The sequence below is a fragment of the Lepidochelys kempii genome, chromosome 10, assembly GCF_965140265.1.
Source record: "Lepidochelys kempii isolate rLepKem1 chromosome 10, rLepKem1.hap2, whole genome shotgun sequence".
NCBI lineage: Eukaryota > Metazoa > Chordata > Testudines > Cheloniidae > Lepidochelys > Lepidochelys kempii.
This window is the reverse complement of record NC_133265.1, coordinates 42993532-43014545: the sequence shown is the minus strand read 5'-3', so window position 1 is coordinate 43014545 and position 21014 is coordinate 42993532. Positions and strand designations below refer to the sequence as shown.

At 45.6% G+C, this 21014-nt stretch overlaps 1 protein-coding gene across 7 annotated transcripts in view; it reads left to right on the top strand.

The window, feature by feature from the left end:
* BBS4 (Bardet-Biedl syndrome 4) overlaps positions 1–21014 on the top strand; it is a 127991-nt gene that overhangs the window by 71632 nt on the left and 35345 nt on the right. For 6 of the 7 annotated variants that reach the window (XM_073363109.1, XM_073363111.1, XM_073363110.1 and 3 more), the window contains 10 exons: positions 220–292; positions 2752–2805; positions 7536–7663; positions 9204–9258; positions 10667–10735; positions 11934–12086; positions 12238–12409; positions 13646–13715; positions 18786–18927; positions 20009–20219. In XM_073363109.1, coding sequence (XP_073219210.1) covers positions 220–292; positions 2752–2805; positions 7536–7663; positions 9204–9258; positions 10667–10735; positions 11934–12086; positions 12238–12409; positions 13646–13715; positions 18786–18927; positions 20009–20219 — 1127 coding nt within the window. The remainder of the gene's footprint in view (positions 1–219; positions 293–2751; positions 2806–7535; positions 7664–9203; positions 9259–10666; positions 10736–11933; positions 12087–12237; positions 12410–13645; positions 13716–18785; positions 18928–20008; positions 20220–21014) is intronic. The other variant, XM_073363113.1, reaches the window with a different exon arrangement.

Sequence of the window (21014 nt, the reverse complement as noted above, 5' to 3'; positions counted from 1 at the left end):
GCTAGAGATCAGCATTGACTCACTACAAAGAGATCTTCTTCCTACTTAGATTGTAGATGTCTTAAGACAGAGAGATGTCATTGGTAGACTGCAAAGCAGTGTGCAGACCTATGGGGTATGTAAATAATAATAATCTCCTTGGCTGGTAGGTTGGTGGCTGCACAGTGTGGCCTCATGCTTAAATGGCAGAGAAAAGTAAAAATTGAAATTCTTTCACAGGTTTCTGTTGGGGAAACACAAAGCAGCTATTGAAGTATACAATGAAGCCGCTAAACTCAACCAGAAGGATTGGGTAAGTACAGAGCCTTTTGCCATACGTAGTTCACTAGAATCTTTCTTGGGTCACAGTCAAACATAGACCCATGCAGCATGTTTGTATTCTGCAGGAAAAAAGCCTTCTTGTCAAACCCTGCATAGCCATGTTCAGTACACACTGAGCTAGATTACTTTAAGGATAGATATGGGAAGCACCTGTCCAGCCCAGAAACCCTCCAGTACCACTGACATCCTATGGGTAATTGGGTAACTTGTTCCAGCGGTACCCAAAGTAGTGCAAAACCACCCCCAAATAACCAATGGGCTGCACTGAGTGATGTCTGTCTTTGCAAAATTCAGGACCACTGTTACAGGACTAATAATAAATAAAACCCTCCCAACTAGGAGAAGAGCTGAAAGAAGAGATCTGCAAAGAGCAATGAGTGTAAAGTGAGCTGGTGGGAGGTAAGGAAAGAGAGAGGTTGTGGTTCACAGCTCCTTGAGAAAGAGACTCCAAGGGAAGTGCTGTGTTTCTGCACATGGGCTCTCATGCTGCAAGCCATTGATCATATGCATGCTTAAAACAAAGTATATCGGGCCTGATTCCCAGAGGCTCAAGCACCATTGACTTCATCTGTGCCTTTAGGTGCTCAGCACTTCTATAAATTAGGCCCAATATGTGTGGGTATTTGGTACCACTCTCTCTTCTTCCACCCACTCTGTGCTGAACAGCGAGTACAACTTTTACCTGGAGCTGTGCAAATGATGGACGTTTCAGGTCACTGGCAATTCTGAAAAATCTAAAAATAGTTTCAGTTCAAATCAAAACGAAAGTGTTTTTTAAAAATTTTTGATGAATCAAAGAGTGTTTTAAAAAAGTAAATGAATAATTTGGGGTTGAACAAGGTGTTTCATTTTGACAAAATTGCAATGTTTCAACGTAAACAACAGATTTTGACGTAGACCAATATTAAACCTTTTTGATAGTTTGTTTTAAAATAAAAATAAAGGAAATTTCTACATGCAAGTTGTTTCTAACTGAAAAATCAAAACGTTTTGATTTTTTTTTAAATTTTGTTTGTTTTTTTCCCACCAAAATGATTTGGCAAAACCAGCAGTAATTTGGGAAACATTTTGGGGTCTTCGAATCTGCATTTTTACCTGGAAAATGTTTTGGCCAAAAATTGTCACCCAGCTCTGCTTTTATCAAATGGATTGCCTTTCAACCCCATTCTTTCCTAAGGGTAGGTCTGCACTGTAGTTGGGAGATGTGATTGCAGCCTGTGTAGATCCACCCCAGCTATCTTTGGCCTAGCTAGCTCGAGTAGCAATAGCAGTGATGCCACGGCAGTAGGAACGGCAGCTGCATCCTAGGCGGGTGGCGCTAGCTCATGCAGCTGCCCATGCTGCTGCAGCTTCACAGCTGTCGCTCCGTGAGCTGGCTTTGATCTAGCTAAATTAAAACTAGTTTGAGTATGTCTCCAAGTACTGCAAATATACCTCCTGATTGCAGTGTAATCCTGCCCTAAGTAAACAAACTATCTGTGGCGTGTGCTGGGCATGGCTTTAAACCTATGGTTTACTACCCCGTCTGGCAGGCATCGACAGGTATCTCCATAACATGCTCAGTGCTGGAGTCAGAGTTGATACTTCCACTTTCCTTGTATGGAAGCACCCTACCAACTTAACCCAGCCTTGAGTTGCGCTTTGTGTCTTTACCATTCTTCACAACTGGAGGGGTTGTATGTAGGAGAGGGCCATTCTGTTGTGATAGGAGGGTAAAATATTTCATAGACTGCATTCTCCCTGCTAGAGATCTACCTAGTGCATGTAGAGAATTTCTACACTGGTAAAGTGGGGTACATTATTAGCAGAGGAAGAAGGGAAACTTGTGGGGGTGCTCTGCTGCTTGGCATAGCTCCTCCCATCCCCGAAAAGACAGCATGTAGCTTGTCTGTTAACAAATTCTTAGCCATGAACTGGATGGGTGTAAATGTTTCCTATGGTGCCACCAGCATAGTTAGGATGCTGAAAGGATCCCAGCCTCTCTGGTATAGGACCTGTATTCTGGTCAGCTAGGCCCACTTTCCAATTGTGTCCAGTTGGGCCAAAATTTCACACACATCCCCTGAATCATGGGGTTTATCATAGGCTAGGGATGTTTTGAGAACGCCTCTTGGTATAATAGAGGTCACATGTGATAGGTTCATATCTCCCCACTGGGAATCCAGTGCAGTCTCAGCCAAGTATATATCCCTTTGCACAGGCCTTCCCTCTTTTGTCCTCACTGCTCTCTTGCTGTCACCTCCCCTGGGATGCTCACTTCTTTATGCTGAGGATAAAGCCAAATAGATTATCAAAATGGCTGAAGTGTAGCGAGTTCTCTGAACTACAAAGTCCATGGAGGTTCCCATCCAAACCAATAACTGTTACTAGTCTCTTTCTGATTATCCAGTGCCAAGTTCACCCTTATGCAGCTTTTTCCTTTATATGTAGGAGATCTGCCACAACTTGGGCGTGTGCTACATGTACCTGAAGCATTTCAACAAGGTAACTCAAGTTCTTGTCTTGTCCAAACAAATCACTGAGAGCCTGTCTACATGGTGTGGCAATGCACACCAGATGGGTGTGAATTCTAATGCGCGCCAACGTGTTGTCACTAGCTAGTCCATGTAGACCCTGCTGGTGTGCGCTAAAACTTCTCACATTAAGGAAGTTTTAGCACCAGCAGGGTTTACACAGGCCAGATAGTGTGCAACAGAATTCACGTGCTGTAGAATTCACACCCCTCTAGTGCACATTATCCCACCATATAGACAAGCCTTAACACATCACTAGAGACCTGATTCTCTTTTCAGTAGTTTTACTGATAAAGGGATCACGTACAGTCAGGTTAGTTTCTTAGCTGTTTCAAATGTTTGATCTGTTGTGATAATCGGGTCTACAAATTTACCCTAATTGGAGCTCAACTATAAGAAGTGAGTGAAAGTTTTATAAAATGTCACAATACCAATAAATGTTGATGGGAAAAGGTACAAAATGGAGAAACAAATCTGAATTAGTCCACACAAAATGGCCTATTGACATACCTCAAGGATTGTTGAGATCATGCCTAGTAAACAAGAGAAGTGTGGGACTGGAAATCCGTGAACCAAAATAGGTCTGTCGGAAATTAGGCCTATTTGGTGGACAAAATAACAATGGGCTAATCTGCCCATCACTTGACTTTTGGGTTTCTCAAAAAGAGACTTTGAGAGATGAAAATGAGCAGAGTGGCTACCACAATGCTGGCTGACAGACAGGGAAGGAGCAAGTTTCACTATCATGGCTGCCATCCCCACTGTCTCCGGGGTCCCCAGACTTTCTTCATCCTAATCCTGAGAGATGCCTGACCAGTCTGAGCCAAAAAGAGGGAGCCGGATGACACTGCCACCTCCATCGGCTCGGCTAAATCTCTACCTGGGATGTGAGACTTCATCTGCCCCACACCCTTTCTTGTGTGTTCTTTTCTTGACCCACCTTATTTCTTCTCTTTCCTATCTTTCTCCTTTTGCTTTATGTCGAATAAGAGTCTGGCTCAACTGGCCAAAACTGCATATTTTGCAACATTGCTGTAAATCTGTGACCACAAAGAGGCAGGTAAAAGCAATGCCCTAAATAGTCTGATGCTGGTGCAAGTTTGCCAACTCTCTCAGTGGCTGATAAGACTGTGTGCTGGGCTTGTGTTTTTCCAGCAGTGAGGTTGTAAGTGAGAGTCAACACCAGAGACAGAAATTGTATTTCCTATCTTTGGTGTTTTTTTATTTCCCCTTCTATGTGTTTGTCTTGTTTTGCCTTCTAGAAAACAAGATCAGACTTTAATGACAACTCCAGTCCATCTCAACTAACTTGTCTTTTCCCCCAAAGGACAGTTATTACCATCTTTAATACCGTCTAGACAACTGTCAAACAAAGCAGAGTTTTCTTCTAAAGACTCTCTACAGCTAAAGGGAAAGGGAACAAGAGATGTTAAAATGAAAGCTTCACTTAATACTTTTCATTTCTAATGCTTTAGCTGTTTTTTTCTCCTCTTTGTACCTGTACTGAAAGGTTACAAAGGATTTTTAATGGTGTGTTTACCGTGGCACTAAGCAGGCTCTATACCAAACCCCAAACCTTGTTTAAAACCGTTTAATGTTGCACGGTTAGGGTATATTTTTCTGTAGTATCTGGCTGATGAATCTTGCCCATATGCTCAGGGTTTAGCTGATCGCCATATTTGGGGTCGGGAAGGAATTTTCCTCCAGGGCAGATTGGAAGAGGCCTGGAGGTTTTTCGCCTTCCTCTGTAGCATGGGGCACAGGTCACTTGCTGGAGGATTCTCTGCTCCTTGAAGTATTTAAACCATGATTTGAGGACTTCAATAGCACAGACATAGGTGAGAGGTTTTTTGCAGGAGTGGTGGGTGAAATTCTGTGGCCTGCGTTGTGCAGGAGGTCAGACTAGATGATCATAATGGTCCCTTCTGACCTAAATATCTATGAATCTATATTTACACTGCATTTAAACACCCACATCTGGCCCATGCAAGCTGGCCCAGGCTGCGGAGCTATAAAATTGCAGTGTGGACATTTATGCTTGGGCTGAAGCCTGAGCTCTGGGACCCTGCGAGTGGGGAGGGTGTTTAATTGCAGTGTAGACATACTCTGAAGGTCATGTTAACACTTTTGTTTCTTTGGGCCTATTTATTCCACCTATGTTAATCCAACAGAGCTCTCTGTTTATAAACTCACAAGAGCAGCTACATCAGTAAAATTCTGGCATTCAGCCCTTTACAAATCAGCCACTAATGAGTCCGTAACTAACAGATGTATCCCCTGGCAGTGTGCAGAGTGAAATGAGGTTTGGAGGTGGCCAAAAGGGGATGGTGTAAGCCTCTTAGACCCTGTCTAAACTAGACTTCTTGGTCATGCTGTAACTCAAGATTGACACTTCATTCAAGTTAACCAACAGGACTATAAATGAAAATGTGGACATCTTCCCAAATGTTGGTGGCTCACTCTAGGCTAAGCCATAGAATAAACTTCATTTCCTGTTTAAAAGCAATGTGGGGTGTTTATATTTGCCATTGCAGTTGTGGGAATTAACTTGAGTAAACTGGCAACCAGTGAATTTGGGTTACAAAACGACCAAGAACTCTAGTCTAGACAGGATCTGACAGGTCTTGTCTGAACTAGGATTTTCCAGAGAGTATTTCCATTTTTCAAAGAAGTCTTCTAGCCATTCTGAGATGACCCCTAGAGTTTGCCTGTCTAGCTGGATAACAAACCATGCTCTGACACCAGGGGATGCTCCTCCTGTCTTGGAACCTTTTACAAAGGTGTAGATGAGTTTCTAGCCTCATGGAGGTGGTTATAACTCATGGGATGTACCTTCCTGAAGATGGAAATGGTGTAAGGCCCAAATCCTGGCCCCAGCATATGGTCCAAGCAGCTGGGCTCAGTGGTGGGAAGTTCTCAGGGGCTGAGAAAGGGCTCTGCACAGGGCTGAGGGCAGGATTTGGAGATTCCATGTTGGAGGTAGCAAGGGGTCCTGTGCACTGTAGAGCAGCTGAGCTGGAGGGGCTCATCTTTTTCCCTGCCTCCATGGCAGGCTTGCTAGTGGTGCAGAAGCTACTCCCACAGGAAGCCTGGAGCAGAGGTCACAGAGCAGCTCTGCTGCTGTGGAGTGGCTGGATGGGGGTGGATGCATTGGCAGTGCTTTTGGGGCTTAGCAACTAATAAAAGAACACCTAGGAAATTTGAAATTGGACTCTTGATCCCCTTGCACTCCCTCCAAATATGTCATTTCATGCTACTCACTTAGGTGTCACTGCATAGCTTCCCCTGATGAGAACTGAGCTGCTGGTGTTGATTTTGTGAGGTGTCTGTTTTAGATGGAAAACACAGAATTTCAAGGGAACGATTGGTTCCCAATTTGATCTCCCCACTCCCTGCCTCTAAAAATGTAAAAATTCCCTTACTAATCAATCCCTGGCAGAGAGAAAATATTGTCTGCTGCCTCAAGTGGGAGCTGTATTCGTCTTAAAATCAGTATTGAATTACACAATCTAAGTGCACCATCAAGCCAGGGTGGTGGACTCACTGTATCTGTTACAGTCCACATCACAGCAAGGTTGTAGTTAGGTCAGGCCTCCTTTAAAACTGCTTCTGTTAAGAATACTGCAGTCTTTGTATTGAGCTCATACTTAGAGCCCTGCATGGATACAAAATTTGTATCTGCATCCGATCCACAATCTGCAAATATGGTCCGTGGATATCTGCATCCAGAGATTTGCAGGGCTCTACTCATACACCTTTCCCTATCATTGCAAAGCAACAGCGAGATGTTTAGAAGGTAGGTCCATATCTGTGACCTGCCATCTGTGATGATGTCCCTTCATTCATTTGGCTTATGGGGAAAATATAAGTATATCAGAATACTTTTGAAAGAAAAAGGTATCTCAAATTGGGGACCAGTTAGCCTATAAAGTGTCCCATTAGTCTGACAGCCTTACCTCTGGGGAGAGCATACTTTTTACATAACATCACATGGACCTATAAAATATAATGAAGCCTGTGGAGATGGCTGGCTGTTTAACATTTGCTGGTAATGAATATCCAGTACTGCATAAATCCTTTTCTGTCTTTTACCTTGTCAGCATCTCTTCTTTTAATGTGCCATGTGCTAGAAAGCTGCAAACTTTTATTGCCCTCCCACTGGCTCAACTTGGGAGGAAGAGGAAGATGTTACAGTAATAAGAGTTTGGAAGTGTTCCCCATTGGAGGGGATTTACGTGTGCCTGGCTAGAGCTGTTGAATTCTTTCTGCATTTACATGGCAATCCTGGCTCATTGCTAGCATGAGCATTTTGCAGTGAAGTGAACTGTAAATGCATATTTTAAGGGAACAAACTTAGCAGCCCCCAAGGGATCTCGGATACTGTACAGGAACAAATGGGCCTCTGTATCTCTCTTGGCAGATCAATATGTTTTGCTTTGACTTCAAGTGCTCAGCTTTGAAGTGCTCTCCCTAAAAACCCATGACTCCTGTTGCAGAGCTCATTTCAACAACCACCTCATAGGTTGGGCCTTTATAATAAGATTCTTCAAACTTGGCTGGAGCCTTTGATCCCTTTTCCCTCCATGTAGTAACACGAGGGTTGGTTCTCACAGCTGACAGCTTTTGGGTCATTGCTTCACTGTCAACTCTGCAACCACATTGATTTTACTCTCTCTGTTCTGTGTGTGGTTTTGTGTGTAGGCAAAAGACCAGCTGAACGATGCCTTGCAGCTCAACAGGCATGATCTGACATACATGATGCTGGGAAAAATTCACCTGCTGCAAGGGGAGACCGACAAAGCCATCGAAGTCTATAAGAAAGCAGTGGAGTAAGAATTTCATCCCCCCACCTCTTTAGGAGAATTTTGATTGGTGAATTCAGGAATGTGTCTGATGATTTTAAAATGACAATGCTCCTGGGCAGATCTGGGATTTCCCATCTGTGTGACCATCTCTGTTCTTGGCTGCAGTGCTCTTACTCCAGCTGACAATGTGTCAGGGATAGAGGTACCTCTTTGAAGCCCTTGCCAAGAGAAGAGTGGAGCCCTTGCCAAGAAATGAATGGAGGTGCTGGGAGCAAATGTATACAAAATCCACTTCTCCAGTCCCATGATTCATGTGCTAAAGCCTGAAACACAGAGCTGAATGGTTGCTGCTCACGACTGTCACAGCTTTACTGTTGGCAAGAGCAGTGAGCAATCAACAGCCATTTTGAACTTACTGGATTGTTATATACTTCACTGGGTGAATTTTTGATGCATGAAAGTGAGGATCTAATAGCCTGGCTAGAGCCAGGCTGGTGCTGTAAGTTTTCCAGCCCAGTCCCTCAATCCTGATCTGCATTGTCCCACACCAGCTAAATTAGCAGTGGTTTTGCATAGTGGACAGATGTCCAGGAAAGAAAATTGGCAGTTACTGCTGCTCATTGGAACTGTGCATACAGCTAGTCTGAGCTAAAGCATCCTATTAGTTTTGTTACCCCATCCCCATCCTCTCCTGTTTCTCATCCCCGTTGGCGGTGGTGTAATTTATTATTTGTATTATCATACCCAAACAGAGAACAAAAGACGTTACAACCTAATATGCCTTGCCTGTTGTAGATTCCAAACTTTGAGGAAGGGACAGTCCTTGCTTTATCCTTGTACAGCACTTTGTACAACGGGATTTCAACCTGGTTGAGACCTCTAGGTGTTAGCACAATGCACCTTCCAAACTGGGGTGTGGAACCTAACTCTCTGTATAAGCAGCTAGTTCATTAGTATGTGGTGTCCCCAATCTGCTTTTTCTCTCTTTGCTGCTCATTATTTATTATTTGCTTGAAAGGCCTTGAAAATGTGGAGCCTTTTTAAAGAGCCTACAAAACTGTACATGAGGTAGAGTTAGAGATGAGGGCTTGGGAATCATAAACTGCAATTGAAAATACATGACACATTCATTGTAAGTGTCCATTTGGGGTGAGTCTGTCTTGTTCTCAGTTCAGCTGAATGGGGTAGTGTAAGTTACCCATCAGCCACAAAGCTATTGCCTGCATTCTGCCTTGGGAAAGGTGATCTTGTGGTTAAAACAGATCTGTTTCCAGCTCTGACAGTGATTTTGAGATCTTAAGCAAGTCATTTAACCTCCTGCACTTCAGTTTACCCACATAAAATATTACCTACTTCCCAGAGGGGCATGAGGAGTGATTAATTTTTGTAAAACATTTTGAGGTGCTCAGATATAACATGTGGTGGTGAAGGTGATATTATTAGTTGGTTATATTTGCAGTAGTAACAGGGATATTTCTTACATTGAGTGGAGTCTCAGGGGTTCCACACTTCACCTTGTATTAGTACTGCCAAGAATTGTAAAACTTTGGGTTTTGTATTTCAGGTTTTCTCCAGAAAACACAGAGCTCCTTACGACCCTGGGTTTACTCTATTTGCAGGTACAAAACACTGCTGGCTACTATGTGGACCTAATTATATTTTAAATGGCTTGGCAGTTGCATATGGAGTAAATTTCTATTCATCTCCATGTGAGTTTGACATATTTCTCAAAAGGGCACATCAGACAAGATGGAGCTTGCTCCTCTATCTCTTCTTTTCTCATTTGTCTCCTGAAGGGAAGTAACTTGATTTCCTAGTTCTGAGCCAGAGCAGGAATTCTATTTGGCTATTGCCCTAATTGTGTCACTCACTCTTCCAAGTACAGTAAAACATGACTAGTCATTACCTTGTTTCTGGGGAAGGAGCTTAGCGAGTTATTCTCTTAGAAAAGCAGCCATGAAATTGTTTAACACTAATGCACCTTGGAGAAAATCGGAATTGATTTAAATAACACAGGCACGTTTATCATTAGGGACTTGGGTCATGAGCAAAAGATCATCTGTCTCCCAAATTACCTCCTCATTGCAGTATTTGGTACAGCTGTCATCCTTTGCTGAAGGGGGCTGCAGGCCAAGATTGAAGGACATCAGTAGAGCTGTGGAGGGAGCAGGAGAGGCAGAGCAAAGTATGGTGCCTGGGCAGAGTAGCATGGGCAGAAACTTGCACAACTGTCCACACTGTGACTTTGCTTTTTTGTGGTGTATCACATCCCTGGACTCCAAAATTCATTCCAAATACCTTGCCAGTCTTGATTGTCTCCATGAGTCACAGCAGGGGTTAGACGCCTTCTGTTAATAGGCACTGGTGCAGTTGTGGGGGAAGGGGAAGGTAATGGAGTTTGAATAAATTCATGGACCAACATGAGACACCATGGGTTGAATTTATATCTTAATTATACCAGTGCAATTCCTGAGTATCTCCATTGAAGCCAGTGGGACTTAAGCATGTGGTCAGGGTTAGCTTCACTTCTGTATGGGCCTACAATGCTGCTGAGCACTCTCAAGTCCCATTTACTTCAGTTGTTGAGGGCAGTCTAAGCAGATAGACTTTGGGGCATTTCTGTCCAGGGAAGGGTGCTGTGGAGGGCATGGGGAGGGAGAAAAAGTGGTCAGGGAATCTGTGCTGTGGCTTATAGTGCTCAGGAAGTCAGTCCCTGCTCCATTGTAGAAAAAACTCTCCAGATGGTTCTTATTCCCCAACACAAACTATATAGAAATCTAGTTTCTGGGCTAGACAGTCTGCGTTGGGTTGAGTTGTGTTCCCTCTGTTATCAGAGGAATCCATTTTGTTCCAGCTGGTTGTGGATTGTGAAGTAAGAACACTGCACATGTGAGAGTGTAACTGCAACAGAATAAAGCTAACTCTTATGAATCCCTTACTTTAAGTGATAACCAAAAGCACTGTTTATCATCTGCACATTTAACCCTTCTGGGCCTGCATTTCTGACACTCCTTTGTTTTTTCCCAGCTTGGGGTTTATCAGAAGGCATTTGAACATCTTGGAAACGCACTTACATATGATCCCACCAATTATAAGGTACCATGAGGAATATATACTAGCCAATTTAGTGATGACATTAGGCCTGTAAAAACTAATTCTTGTGTAAAATATCCCCAGTACCAGAGCATGGGCTGAGAAGGAGGCCAAGCTCCTAAAAAGCTTGTTCCAAAATGCATTTCTGTGACCTCCATCTGATGGGGATAGAGGATATTATCTATGGGGCCTGTTTGCTTTTAATGGAAAGTTTCATATATTTTTCATAGAAGAATTTTTAACAAATGGAAATTACTTTTCTCTAACCTATTACTTCAAACTGTTGCAATTCATCACGAGCGCTGTGCACCACATTCCTGGGAATTCAGTATACCTTTGCGACTTTCTGGAGCAGAGCACAGACACAAGTGAATAAGGATGGTGTGGTGGAACATCACTCCTTTGCTAGTCTGCAAAGATCGTAATTCATACATGGTCTCTCTCCCAGCTATAATGGAGGGTAACTTTGGTCTAGCTAGTTAAGGATGAGATCTGAATAATGGGGATAATGTAAATCATTTTGAGATCTATGGATGGAAAAGCAATGAATAAATACAAACCAAGTATTATTATGATGAAGACTACATTACTTTTCCAGACTCTACGCTAGCTCGCTGTGAAGTATTACAAATAATTTATTGGACAAATGTAGTTTAGTTTAAACTAAGTTAATTTTGGTGCAGTATCTTTGATTTTCTTTTTAATCACATACGTTCAGTAGTTTGCAGTGTCACCCTCAGCCAGTAGTGTGAACTGTCCAGGGTTTGCTGTACATGCCTTGGAGTTAAGGAATGTTTTCATCTCCCCTTAAGTTGCCCTGGGAAGGTTTCTGTTCCAGTTTGTCATATGAAAGAAATGATTAGTATCTGGACCTTTTCAGAACCCAGACTTCTGGAAGCTTTTATTGTGAATCACTGAAAGAGAATTAGCTAGTCAGGATGCAGCGTTTATTAGCCACCTTGATCAGGAAAGAGGATGTGGAAAGCATGGGACCCTTTCCCAATGCCCTGCCCTCTCCCAGCCAGGATGTAGATTTCCCAGTTGTTCTTACTTTGGAAGCCTCTAGCAGAGAGTTCCCCAAAGAGAATCTCCGCTCAGACCACTGGTCTTGTTTTTAGTTTAATAACTTTGTAGCATTTTCTCCTCACCATGTTTGGGGAAGCCCAGTGCCTCAACCACTCACTGTCAAGCTCTTTTGAAGGCTATCTTGGCAGCTGGCAGTATGATGCAGACTCACGGAGATTTTGATGTAGCCCTCACCAAGTACAGGGTAGTAGCCTACACCATGCCTGAAAGCCCCCCATTATGGAACAACATTGGAATGTGCTTCTTCGGCAAGAAGAAATACGTGGCAGTAAGTGCCTGGTTCCCTTCCATTTCCATCTATATTTAATTTGATTTGTGTAAGAACAAATATAAAACAAGGATCCTCCCTCTGTGGCGGAGACTGGAGAAAGTCTTGTCCACTCAGGGTATGTTACTAGCAGTGTTGTTCCTCTTTGCAGGCTATCAGTTGCCTGAAGCGAGCCAACTACTTAGCTCCCTTTGACTGGAAGATTCTGTACAATTTGGGGCTAGTCCACCTGACAATGCAGCAGTATGCATCTGCTTTCCACTTTCTCAGCGCCGCTGTCAATTTCCAGCCCCGGATGGGAGATCTCTACATGCTTCTGGCAGGTAAATGACCCTTCCCTCCTGCCCTCTCCCCTTCCTCCTACCCCACAGAGCTGCATGAATATCATCTTTGGGAAATATCAGATTTTAAGGTGGGAAAGCAAGAGGTGGTGCAAGTTGTTATCTGAGACTGGATAACTCAGCATTCTGGTATTCAGAAGTTTTTCACCAGCAGGTCATGGACTGGTTTGAAATCAGATCTTCAGTGACCAAAAGTCAACGCCTTCTCACTCACTGAAATACAGTTCTTGCTATAGACTAGTGACTACGTCCTCCAAACCACCATGGCTGGTCCCAGCTTTTATGGGAGGACCATTGTGGGGTGATGCAGAGAAGCTTGCACTGGTGCTGCTCATGCAATGACTTCTGGGTTAGAGCACTGGGGTTTCTGTGGTATCCTCAGTCTGGCACTCCTCACCAGCACTAAATCCAAGGTTAGAAAAACTAGAAACTAGGCATTGCAACTCCAGTGGTAAGGGGATTGTGTACATTCAAGAGGGGGATTCACCTTGTTCTCCTCCCTACTCTGGCAGAGGCACTGGAAGATGAAACGATCTGGGTAACCTGCATAGAAGCCCTGACTTTGAGCAGGTACCTTAATTGCAGGATTCCTAAAATCCAGACAGATCGCTAATGTCTCTCTTCTTTCTGGGACTGGGACTCAACTTCTGGTCTCATACACTTTAAGATCAGAAGGAACCATTGTGATCATCTAGTCTGACCTCCTGCACATTGCAGGCCACAGAACCTCAAACCCCTCCCCCCACACTCCTGAAATAGATCCATATCCTCTGACTGAGTTATTGAAGTCCTCAAATCATAGTTTAAAGACTTCAAATTACAGAGAATTCACCATTTACTTTCTTTACTGCAGTTGGCTGGGTGTGGGAAGTGTTCATAGTGGTGTTGATTTCTGCATACAAGCAAGGCATGCCGTGGAGTAGGCACAGCTGGCTACAAAAATCTTGATTGACAGGTTTAATAGGAACCTTCCAACTCAAGAATGTATGTCCCATGCTAGTTAAAGAGTTTAAAATCAGTTCCTGTGGAGGTGTCATTGCTGTTCCTGATTCAGATGTAGGGGCTCCAAGAGCAGTGGAATAAAGCATTGACATTCAGAACTATCCTTTGCAAATAGGCTCTATGCCTGGGAAAGCAGAAAAGTCTATTTCAGAGGAGTGAATTGGAGGGTTTGCATTGCTAGCGAGCTTATTTGTGTTCCTGTGTTTCTTTGGACAGTGGCTCTGACAAACCTCGAAGATGTTGAGAATGCAAAACGATCCTATGAGCAAGCTGTAGCGCTGGACCAGTAAGTCTTAATCCTGATGGTCGTTTGGGCAAGCCACTTCCCCCCCACTGCTCATCTGTTTCCCTTTTTGTCCCTCTGGTCTCTTTCGATTGTAAGTTCTTCAGGGCAGGGGCCATTTCTCATTAGGTCTACGTACAGCACCTAGTGCAATGGAGCCCTGATCTTGGTTGGGGCTTCTAGACATTATGATAATACTGATAATAGGGCTATAACGAGAGCCTTCACTAATGGTAAACAATTTAATCTGTAATGGCAACAAGGTGAACCACACAGCACCAGTCTTTTAGTCTCTTCTCTCTACAGCCGGATGGCAGTGGTGACGGGTAGTTTTCCTCTATGGAGCCTTAGCAATGATGGAAGTTCCAAAGCCTATAAAAAGAACAGCAGGTTTTTAAACACGTTTGATATTTTAGTGCAGTTGTGCTCTGCAAAGTGACCGTGGAAACAGCCCCTCACTCAGCACATACATATTGAGAGTTGACCTGCTCGCTTTAGTAGCAAAGTTCTTACTCCTGTTAGCCCTACACAGCACTGGGAGAGAGAGCTGGAGTCTCTTCCCACTCATGCATCAGCAGAATTGTTAACTGTGGTCAAATCATGTGGACAAATCCTGCCCTCAGTTTCCACTACAACCATGCAATCTCGTTGAAGAAATGGGGCCTGCATAATGTTACTTGTGAAAAGGTGTAGGGAGGAAAATCTCAGGCTGACTTAGGGAACCCAAGACTGTTTGAAAGCTCATAAACTGAGCACGTTTAGACAGGAGTTATTGAGAGACAAGATACACAGTTCCCCACTGTGCTTTTTTTACTGAGTTGCTTTTCAGAGTAAAACTGCACCTTTGCCAATAACATGTCATTGGTAACTTGTGAACACCCCTACAATAAGGGAGCATGCTGCATGTATGAAACAAACATTCACACCAAATTCACTGCCCACCAAGTCCTTTTTTCTTTCTCCTAGCTTTCAGAATTTAAGCCCTCTGTGATTTGTCAGGGGATCAGATGAGTTAAGGAGCGCATTCAGGCTGCTTGGTACTGTGTTTTGTGGGTAGATCAAAGTGCATGAATTAGAATTCAGCTTTACAAATGCTGCCTAACTACCTGGCACTCTCATGATGCCGCAGCCATGTAGAATTAGCAGAAAAACAAAACCGCATCAAAGCTGACATTCAAACCAACGGCCATTGATTGCTGGGAGGCAAACTCAGGCTGTTTAAGCGTTGGATCTCTGTGGTTTGTTCAGTTGACATCCCTTGTACTTTCTCCAGTTATCCCATTCCCATGGGTATTCTCTTCTGGCATATCTCACACAGTTTGGCTGGGGAGATGACTACAGTTTCTGTTTCCATCTCCATAAATAATTTTTATAGCAGCAGCATATCATATTTCCTCTGGGTGCCAGACTGAAGTCTGGAAAGAAAAGGACCTTGTGGGTGTCTTTATAAAAGAGGTCTCCTCTTTCTGACAGTGGCTAATATATGGGTCTCCTTTCTCCCATTGCTTCCTTAAGTAATGATTGTCCTACCTGTCCACTTCCTTCTCTGCTCTTTGGGGACAGCTCTTATAAATCAGCTCTTGCCTACCCCCACCCCAGTGTTTTTTGCATAAAGGTTGTTCTCCAGGGTGTATCTATTTCCTGGGCTCTGACAGAGGCAGTGAGGTTTTTAGATGTGGGATCAGTGCTTTAGAAATAGTTTCTGTGTTAAAGGAAATTAATAAGTTAGGTCCTAAACGCAATCAGATCACCTTTTTAACAGTCTCCTTCGCTACAGCTTTGTCGCATTGCTTACCCATGACCCATAGTCATGGCCTATGTTCCCTCTAAGCTGCGTGGCTGCGCAGCTGCCTATTAAGTGACGTGCTGGCGTTCAAGACTGTGCCAGGGAGAGATGCCTCTCCCCAAGCCCCGGCCCTGCTGCGGCGCCCCTCCTCCTTCCCCTACCCAGCCCAGCCCTGGACCTTCTGCAGCCGGGGGACAGGCGCCTCAGCCCCGACCCAGCCTGGCCCTGGACCTGCCGTGTCCAGGAGACATGTGCCCCTCCCCCAGCCCTGAGCAAGCCCAGCCCTGCCGTGGCCGGGGGAGAGGCGCCTCTCCCCGCCATCCCAGGTGCTGCTGCAAGGAGAGAGAGCTGAGGGGAGTCCTCTTTCTCCACTGTAGCCCTGGGGAGCTCTAGTGCACCCCCAAACCTCTTATCCCCAGACCCACCTCAGAGTCTACACCCCCAGTCAGAGCCCTCTGCCCCACACCTCTGCCCCAGCCGAGAGCCCCTCATCCCCGGCTACACCCCAGAGCCCTCACCCCCAGCCACAGCCCTCACACACCCCAACCCACACCCCCACCCCAACCATCTGCCCCAGTCATGAGCCTCCTACAACACTCCGAAACCCTCGGCCCCACCCCACAAGATGAATTTTGTTATGTGCACCAATAGGAAGGTGATGTGTCACACATCACCTCCCTCTTGGTGCACATAACAAAATTTATTCTGCACATGGGTAGGAAAAATTAGAGGGAACACTGGTCATGGTCAGCACACAGTCTGATTTGCTGCTTATCAGACAATCTTCAAAGCTTCAGTCTCCAGCACTCGAACCTTTCACAAAGAGCGCGGCCTCTGTCTTGTAGAAGAGAGTAAAGGTACTGGTCTCCTTGGCCGGCACCAACAGCCTCTTTTCACACCAGGAATGGGTGCCAGCTTCCTGACACGACTTTATTGATCAGTGTTCAGAAGCACTGCGCACTTGCTCTGCATCTGTTGCGATAGGTGCAGATGGTTCATCCTTGCTCTTACATGCAAGGTCATCCTCCCTGGAGGAGAAGTACAACTATAAATTGTGCCTCTAATGCACTCACTTATTAGTGTTCCTCCCCTTGGAAGGTGATTCTGATTCTAAAGAAGGCCTGGCCAAACACAGCCCATGGCCCTCTACCTCTCAGCCTGCAAGTCAGAATGAACTGCAAGCATCAGACCACTTGAATCAAGACAGAGCATTGCCTGCTGGGACTTGTTGTCTCAGTGGATCACCTGTTTGTACCCAAGAGGAGGCAGACACACTTTACTCAGTTTTCTACAAAGATAGTGCCGTGTTCAGACTCCTAGTGAGTTCTCAGTGCATCCCTCAGGCAAAATATGGGAATCTCAGTTAGAATGTAAGCCATGTTGTCTATTCAAGGAAGAAAGGGGACCCGGCCACTGATGTCCATACACCAACAGAGAGCAGAGGGAGTCAACTGTCTTGCTCATTTAGCTTGCCCACACAATTGGCACTGTCAGAGCACTGCAGGGACTGCTAGAGGGAAAGCTACTGCATGGGGTTTCTGTGCGTTACCTAAGAGCCTGGAAGCTTTGGAAAATGAGAATTTTGGGAGCCAAACTGCATTTCTGAAATAAACACTCAGCATTGCATCCAGAGAGTGATAGGACCGCACAGCACAGCACAGCACTCCAACATCGGGGAATGCCACATTCTTAACATAGTCCTTGCATGGAACTTCAACTTTTTGGGTAGAAGGGAAGGAAGATGGGAAAAAGGGATGAGAGAGCTTTGTTCTGCAGCATCCTGAGACTCTGCTGGCTTGTCAGACACTGTCAGTAGCATGTGTCAATTCCAGAACCTGGAACCGTGCGGCTTCACGCCACCAGCTTGTCTTGTCCCACAGTTGTGAGGAGAGAGCCCTTCTCCTGCAGATCTTCAGAGTGGCAGAAGCCTTATATGGATCAGAGTAGGGCTCTCCCAGCACAGTGTAAAGACCCACCCACCACTGAACCACTGTGCACATTAAGATTTGTGGGTGCTCAGACAAGGGGTCCATAGGATGCTTTCTACCTCCCCCTGTTGACAAGCAGACTGACTTCACAGCTGCCAATTCACCCAGCTCCCCCGGGGCAGGGGATGGGAGACATGGAGGAGATTTGTGCAGAGGTGCTGCACAGTGCAGCTCGAAGTGCCACTTACAGGCACTTACTCCAGCTGCAGATCTGGACACACAAACACTTGGCCAACCAGGTTTAGGTTGGCGAGAGGGACTTTAGCAGGAGGCTAAGCAGTCGAAGGAGCCATTAACATTGAAACCAGGTTTACATGAAAAGAAAAGGAGTACTTGTGGCACCTTGGAGACTAACCAATTTATTTGAGCATAAGCTTTCATGAGCTACAGCTCACTTCATCGGATGCAACATGAGCTGTAGCTCATGAAAGCTTATGCTCAAATAAATTGGTTAGTCTCTAAGGTGCCACAAGTCCTCCTTTTCTTTTTGTGAACACAGACTAACACGGCTGTTACGCTGAAACCAGGTTTACATGGAATACTTCACTTGCTCGGTACACAAAGTTCACTGAGCACAAATTTCCCCACCAAACTGGTGGGTGCCTGCTGCCATTTTAGAGCAAGTTGTATACAACTGTGCACACAAACCCAGTTTGTGTTCATGGCTCCCCTGTCAGCCAGGCTTCCCCAGCTGCTTCCATAGCTACACACCTGCCAAGAAGCACAGAAGCTCACCCTGCCCTGGTGTTCTCTAGCAGCTCTGCAGCAAACCCCCTCTTAGCCAAAACACACTCATGCATGGCATCTCATTGGGGCCATTCCTGCACTCCACTGTAAGTGACCGCCCCAGCTGTTTGGTCTGTCGAGCTGGTCCCAAATGTTGCACAATTTTTTTGTGGGTGGGGAAAGTGTATTGTTTTTCCTACTTCAGTATTGCTGAACCAAATGTGCTCGGTCTTTCAAAAACAACTTGCTTTCCAGCAGAGATCAAGCATAGAGCATGTCAGCCTGAAAGGTTAGGAGCAGCGGAAACCAGGGGCTTCAACTAGGAACAGCTGAACAACCTTAACAGTAACACTAGAGCAATCTCACTGCATCGCTCTGAGCACTTGCTTCCCAGGAAGGTTGCCATGGTCATATGCAGAGTACCTGGAGGCTGTTTGGTAGTGTGGGATCTCCAGCTTTGCTGGGTGTAGCCAGCTCGGCACAGTGGTAGTATCAGAATCAGTTCTCACCTGAGATTTAAGAATGTTACTCTTGACAGTGTATGTTACTGATCCTGTGGGCTGTCTGCTGCAGGTGCAATCCCCTGGTCAATCTGAACTACGCTGTGCTGCTCTACAACCAAGGGGATAAGAAGGGAGCACTATGCCAGTACCACGAGATGGAGAAGAAGGTCAACTCCCTGAAGGAGAACAGCACTCTCGACTTTGACCCTGAAGTATGTTAATAAGAACAGCCAGCTGGAAGCAAGTAGCTGGTGATCCCGTGCTGTAAGAGGACTTGTCCCCCTGGTGGCGTAATGTGCTGTACGGGGATGGAGTGCACTGATGTGTGGCACATTAATTGGTCTGTGGAGACCCTGCTGGGGCACACTGAAGGGTCCCTAACGGTTCTGGAGTGCACCCTTGCTGGGTCAGAACCGTTAGGGAACCTTCACTGTGCCTCAGGACGGTCTGCATGGCCCAATTAATGTGAACCTTTCAGTGCTCTTCAGAAACCACACCTCCGTACAGCATGTTAACCCACCACGTAAACAAGCCCTGAGTGGCATCCAGTGAGCAGGAGCGTCCCTATACCTTTTGGGACCTGAGTCCAGTTAATAGAGACTGGATCAGTTATCTAGACACACCTAGCCGGACCAGGTACCCAGTGAAAGCTACTTGCTTCCTCTCTACTATTAAAATAGGCTTTTCAATCTATGAACAAAAAGTCAGGATTCTTTCTGAAACAAATAGATTATCAGAGCTGTGCTTCACTACAGCACTGTGGCTGCGCTAACCAGTTATGTGTAACTCCGCAATGTATTGTGACACTGGAATCTGAGCTCATAGCTCCTGGTAAGAAACAAAATGCAGTGTCTACTTCTGGCTCCCATCCTCTGAGTTTGTGAGATTTGGGGAAGAGGTCGGTTACCTCATCTGAAAACTTCACAATCAGCTCCTCCTCACCCAGGTTTCTCAGGGCTGAGTGTAGAGCTGTGGGGTAGTGCATTCTTTTTCAAGAAAGGCAGGCTGTGCACCTTCAGCGAGGGGCATCATTTACTCCTGTGCTCACCATCAGAGTGGAGGCCACTGTGAGTTGCCATCTCCTGTTGGGAAACCCTTACACTGTGTGTCATGTTCCCTTCGAGCTGACCACCGTCCTTGCTGTAAGCCCAGCTCTAGGGTGAAGCCGCTGCTAAAACCCACAGATGGAAGCTGAGGCATAGTGGTCCCTGCTTGGACAGGCGCTGCTGCCCTGGCTCCTGCCGAAAGTGTACCTGGTGGTGATTTTCTCCTCTCTTTCTGTTGCACGAGAAGATGGTGGATGTGGCCCAGAAGGTGGGAGCTGCCCTTCAGGCAGGGGAGAGTCTAGTCTGGACTAAACCTGTTAGAGATTCCAAATCAAAGCAGCGAAACGCTACATCTAGCAAACCCTCCAGCACTCAGCAACCTCTGGGCTCGAACCAAGCCCTGGGTCAGGCCATGTCTTCAGCAGCTGGGTATGGGAAGACTATGCAGCTTTCTACAGGTAGGTCTCTTTTGCATCTCTGTATGGCATGAGAGGAGAGGGTGTTGGGATTAGCGGAAGAATTCACTGCCAAGTGGGCACATCTGTCCCACTCCCTGTACCCTGGATTATGGAGTATATTTAGCAAGACACTTACATGGTGGCACATATAGGCACAAGAACTTAGCATGTGACAAGACCAACTCCATGAGTTAAGTTGTGTGGAACAAGTGTGTTCTTCCTATCGAGTACGAGCATTGCGTTATAGCGTAGTGCTCCCATAAGGTTGCTGAAATCTAACCGTTTCTCTTCCTGCCCCAGCCATGCTGGCCAGTGTGTTACCATGAGATAAGTTTCCTCCCTTGGCTCTGGGAAGGAGGTGGTGTGAACAGTGGGATCCCTTGTCTTCATTCATTAGAAAACAGATGGCTGAGATTGGAGGGGGCAGAAGAGAGAGGCAGGCTCCTGGTAGAGGGGAGAAGAAGGAGGAGGGCCATCCTCTCATTCACAAAACAAACACTGAGTTGTTCCAGGTGACACTAGCAGCAGCCAGACCCCTCCCTTTTAGTGAGTTCCATCCTACTGCAGATAGAAAATAGAATAAAATCATCATCAGTCAACGGGCGACAGCGAGCCAGGCTACTCCTTGTTGAAGCTGTTGGGGCGTGTTCTGTTAATGTGGATGGAACAGTTGGTCCTGAAATGGCGTACACTCACCTCTCACAAGCACCCCTGCTCGAGTGTGTGTGTGCCTGCAGCGTTCTCAATTTCTTCTGCTCACAGTGCCCCGTTGGCTGCTGTGCTCCTCAGGCCCTC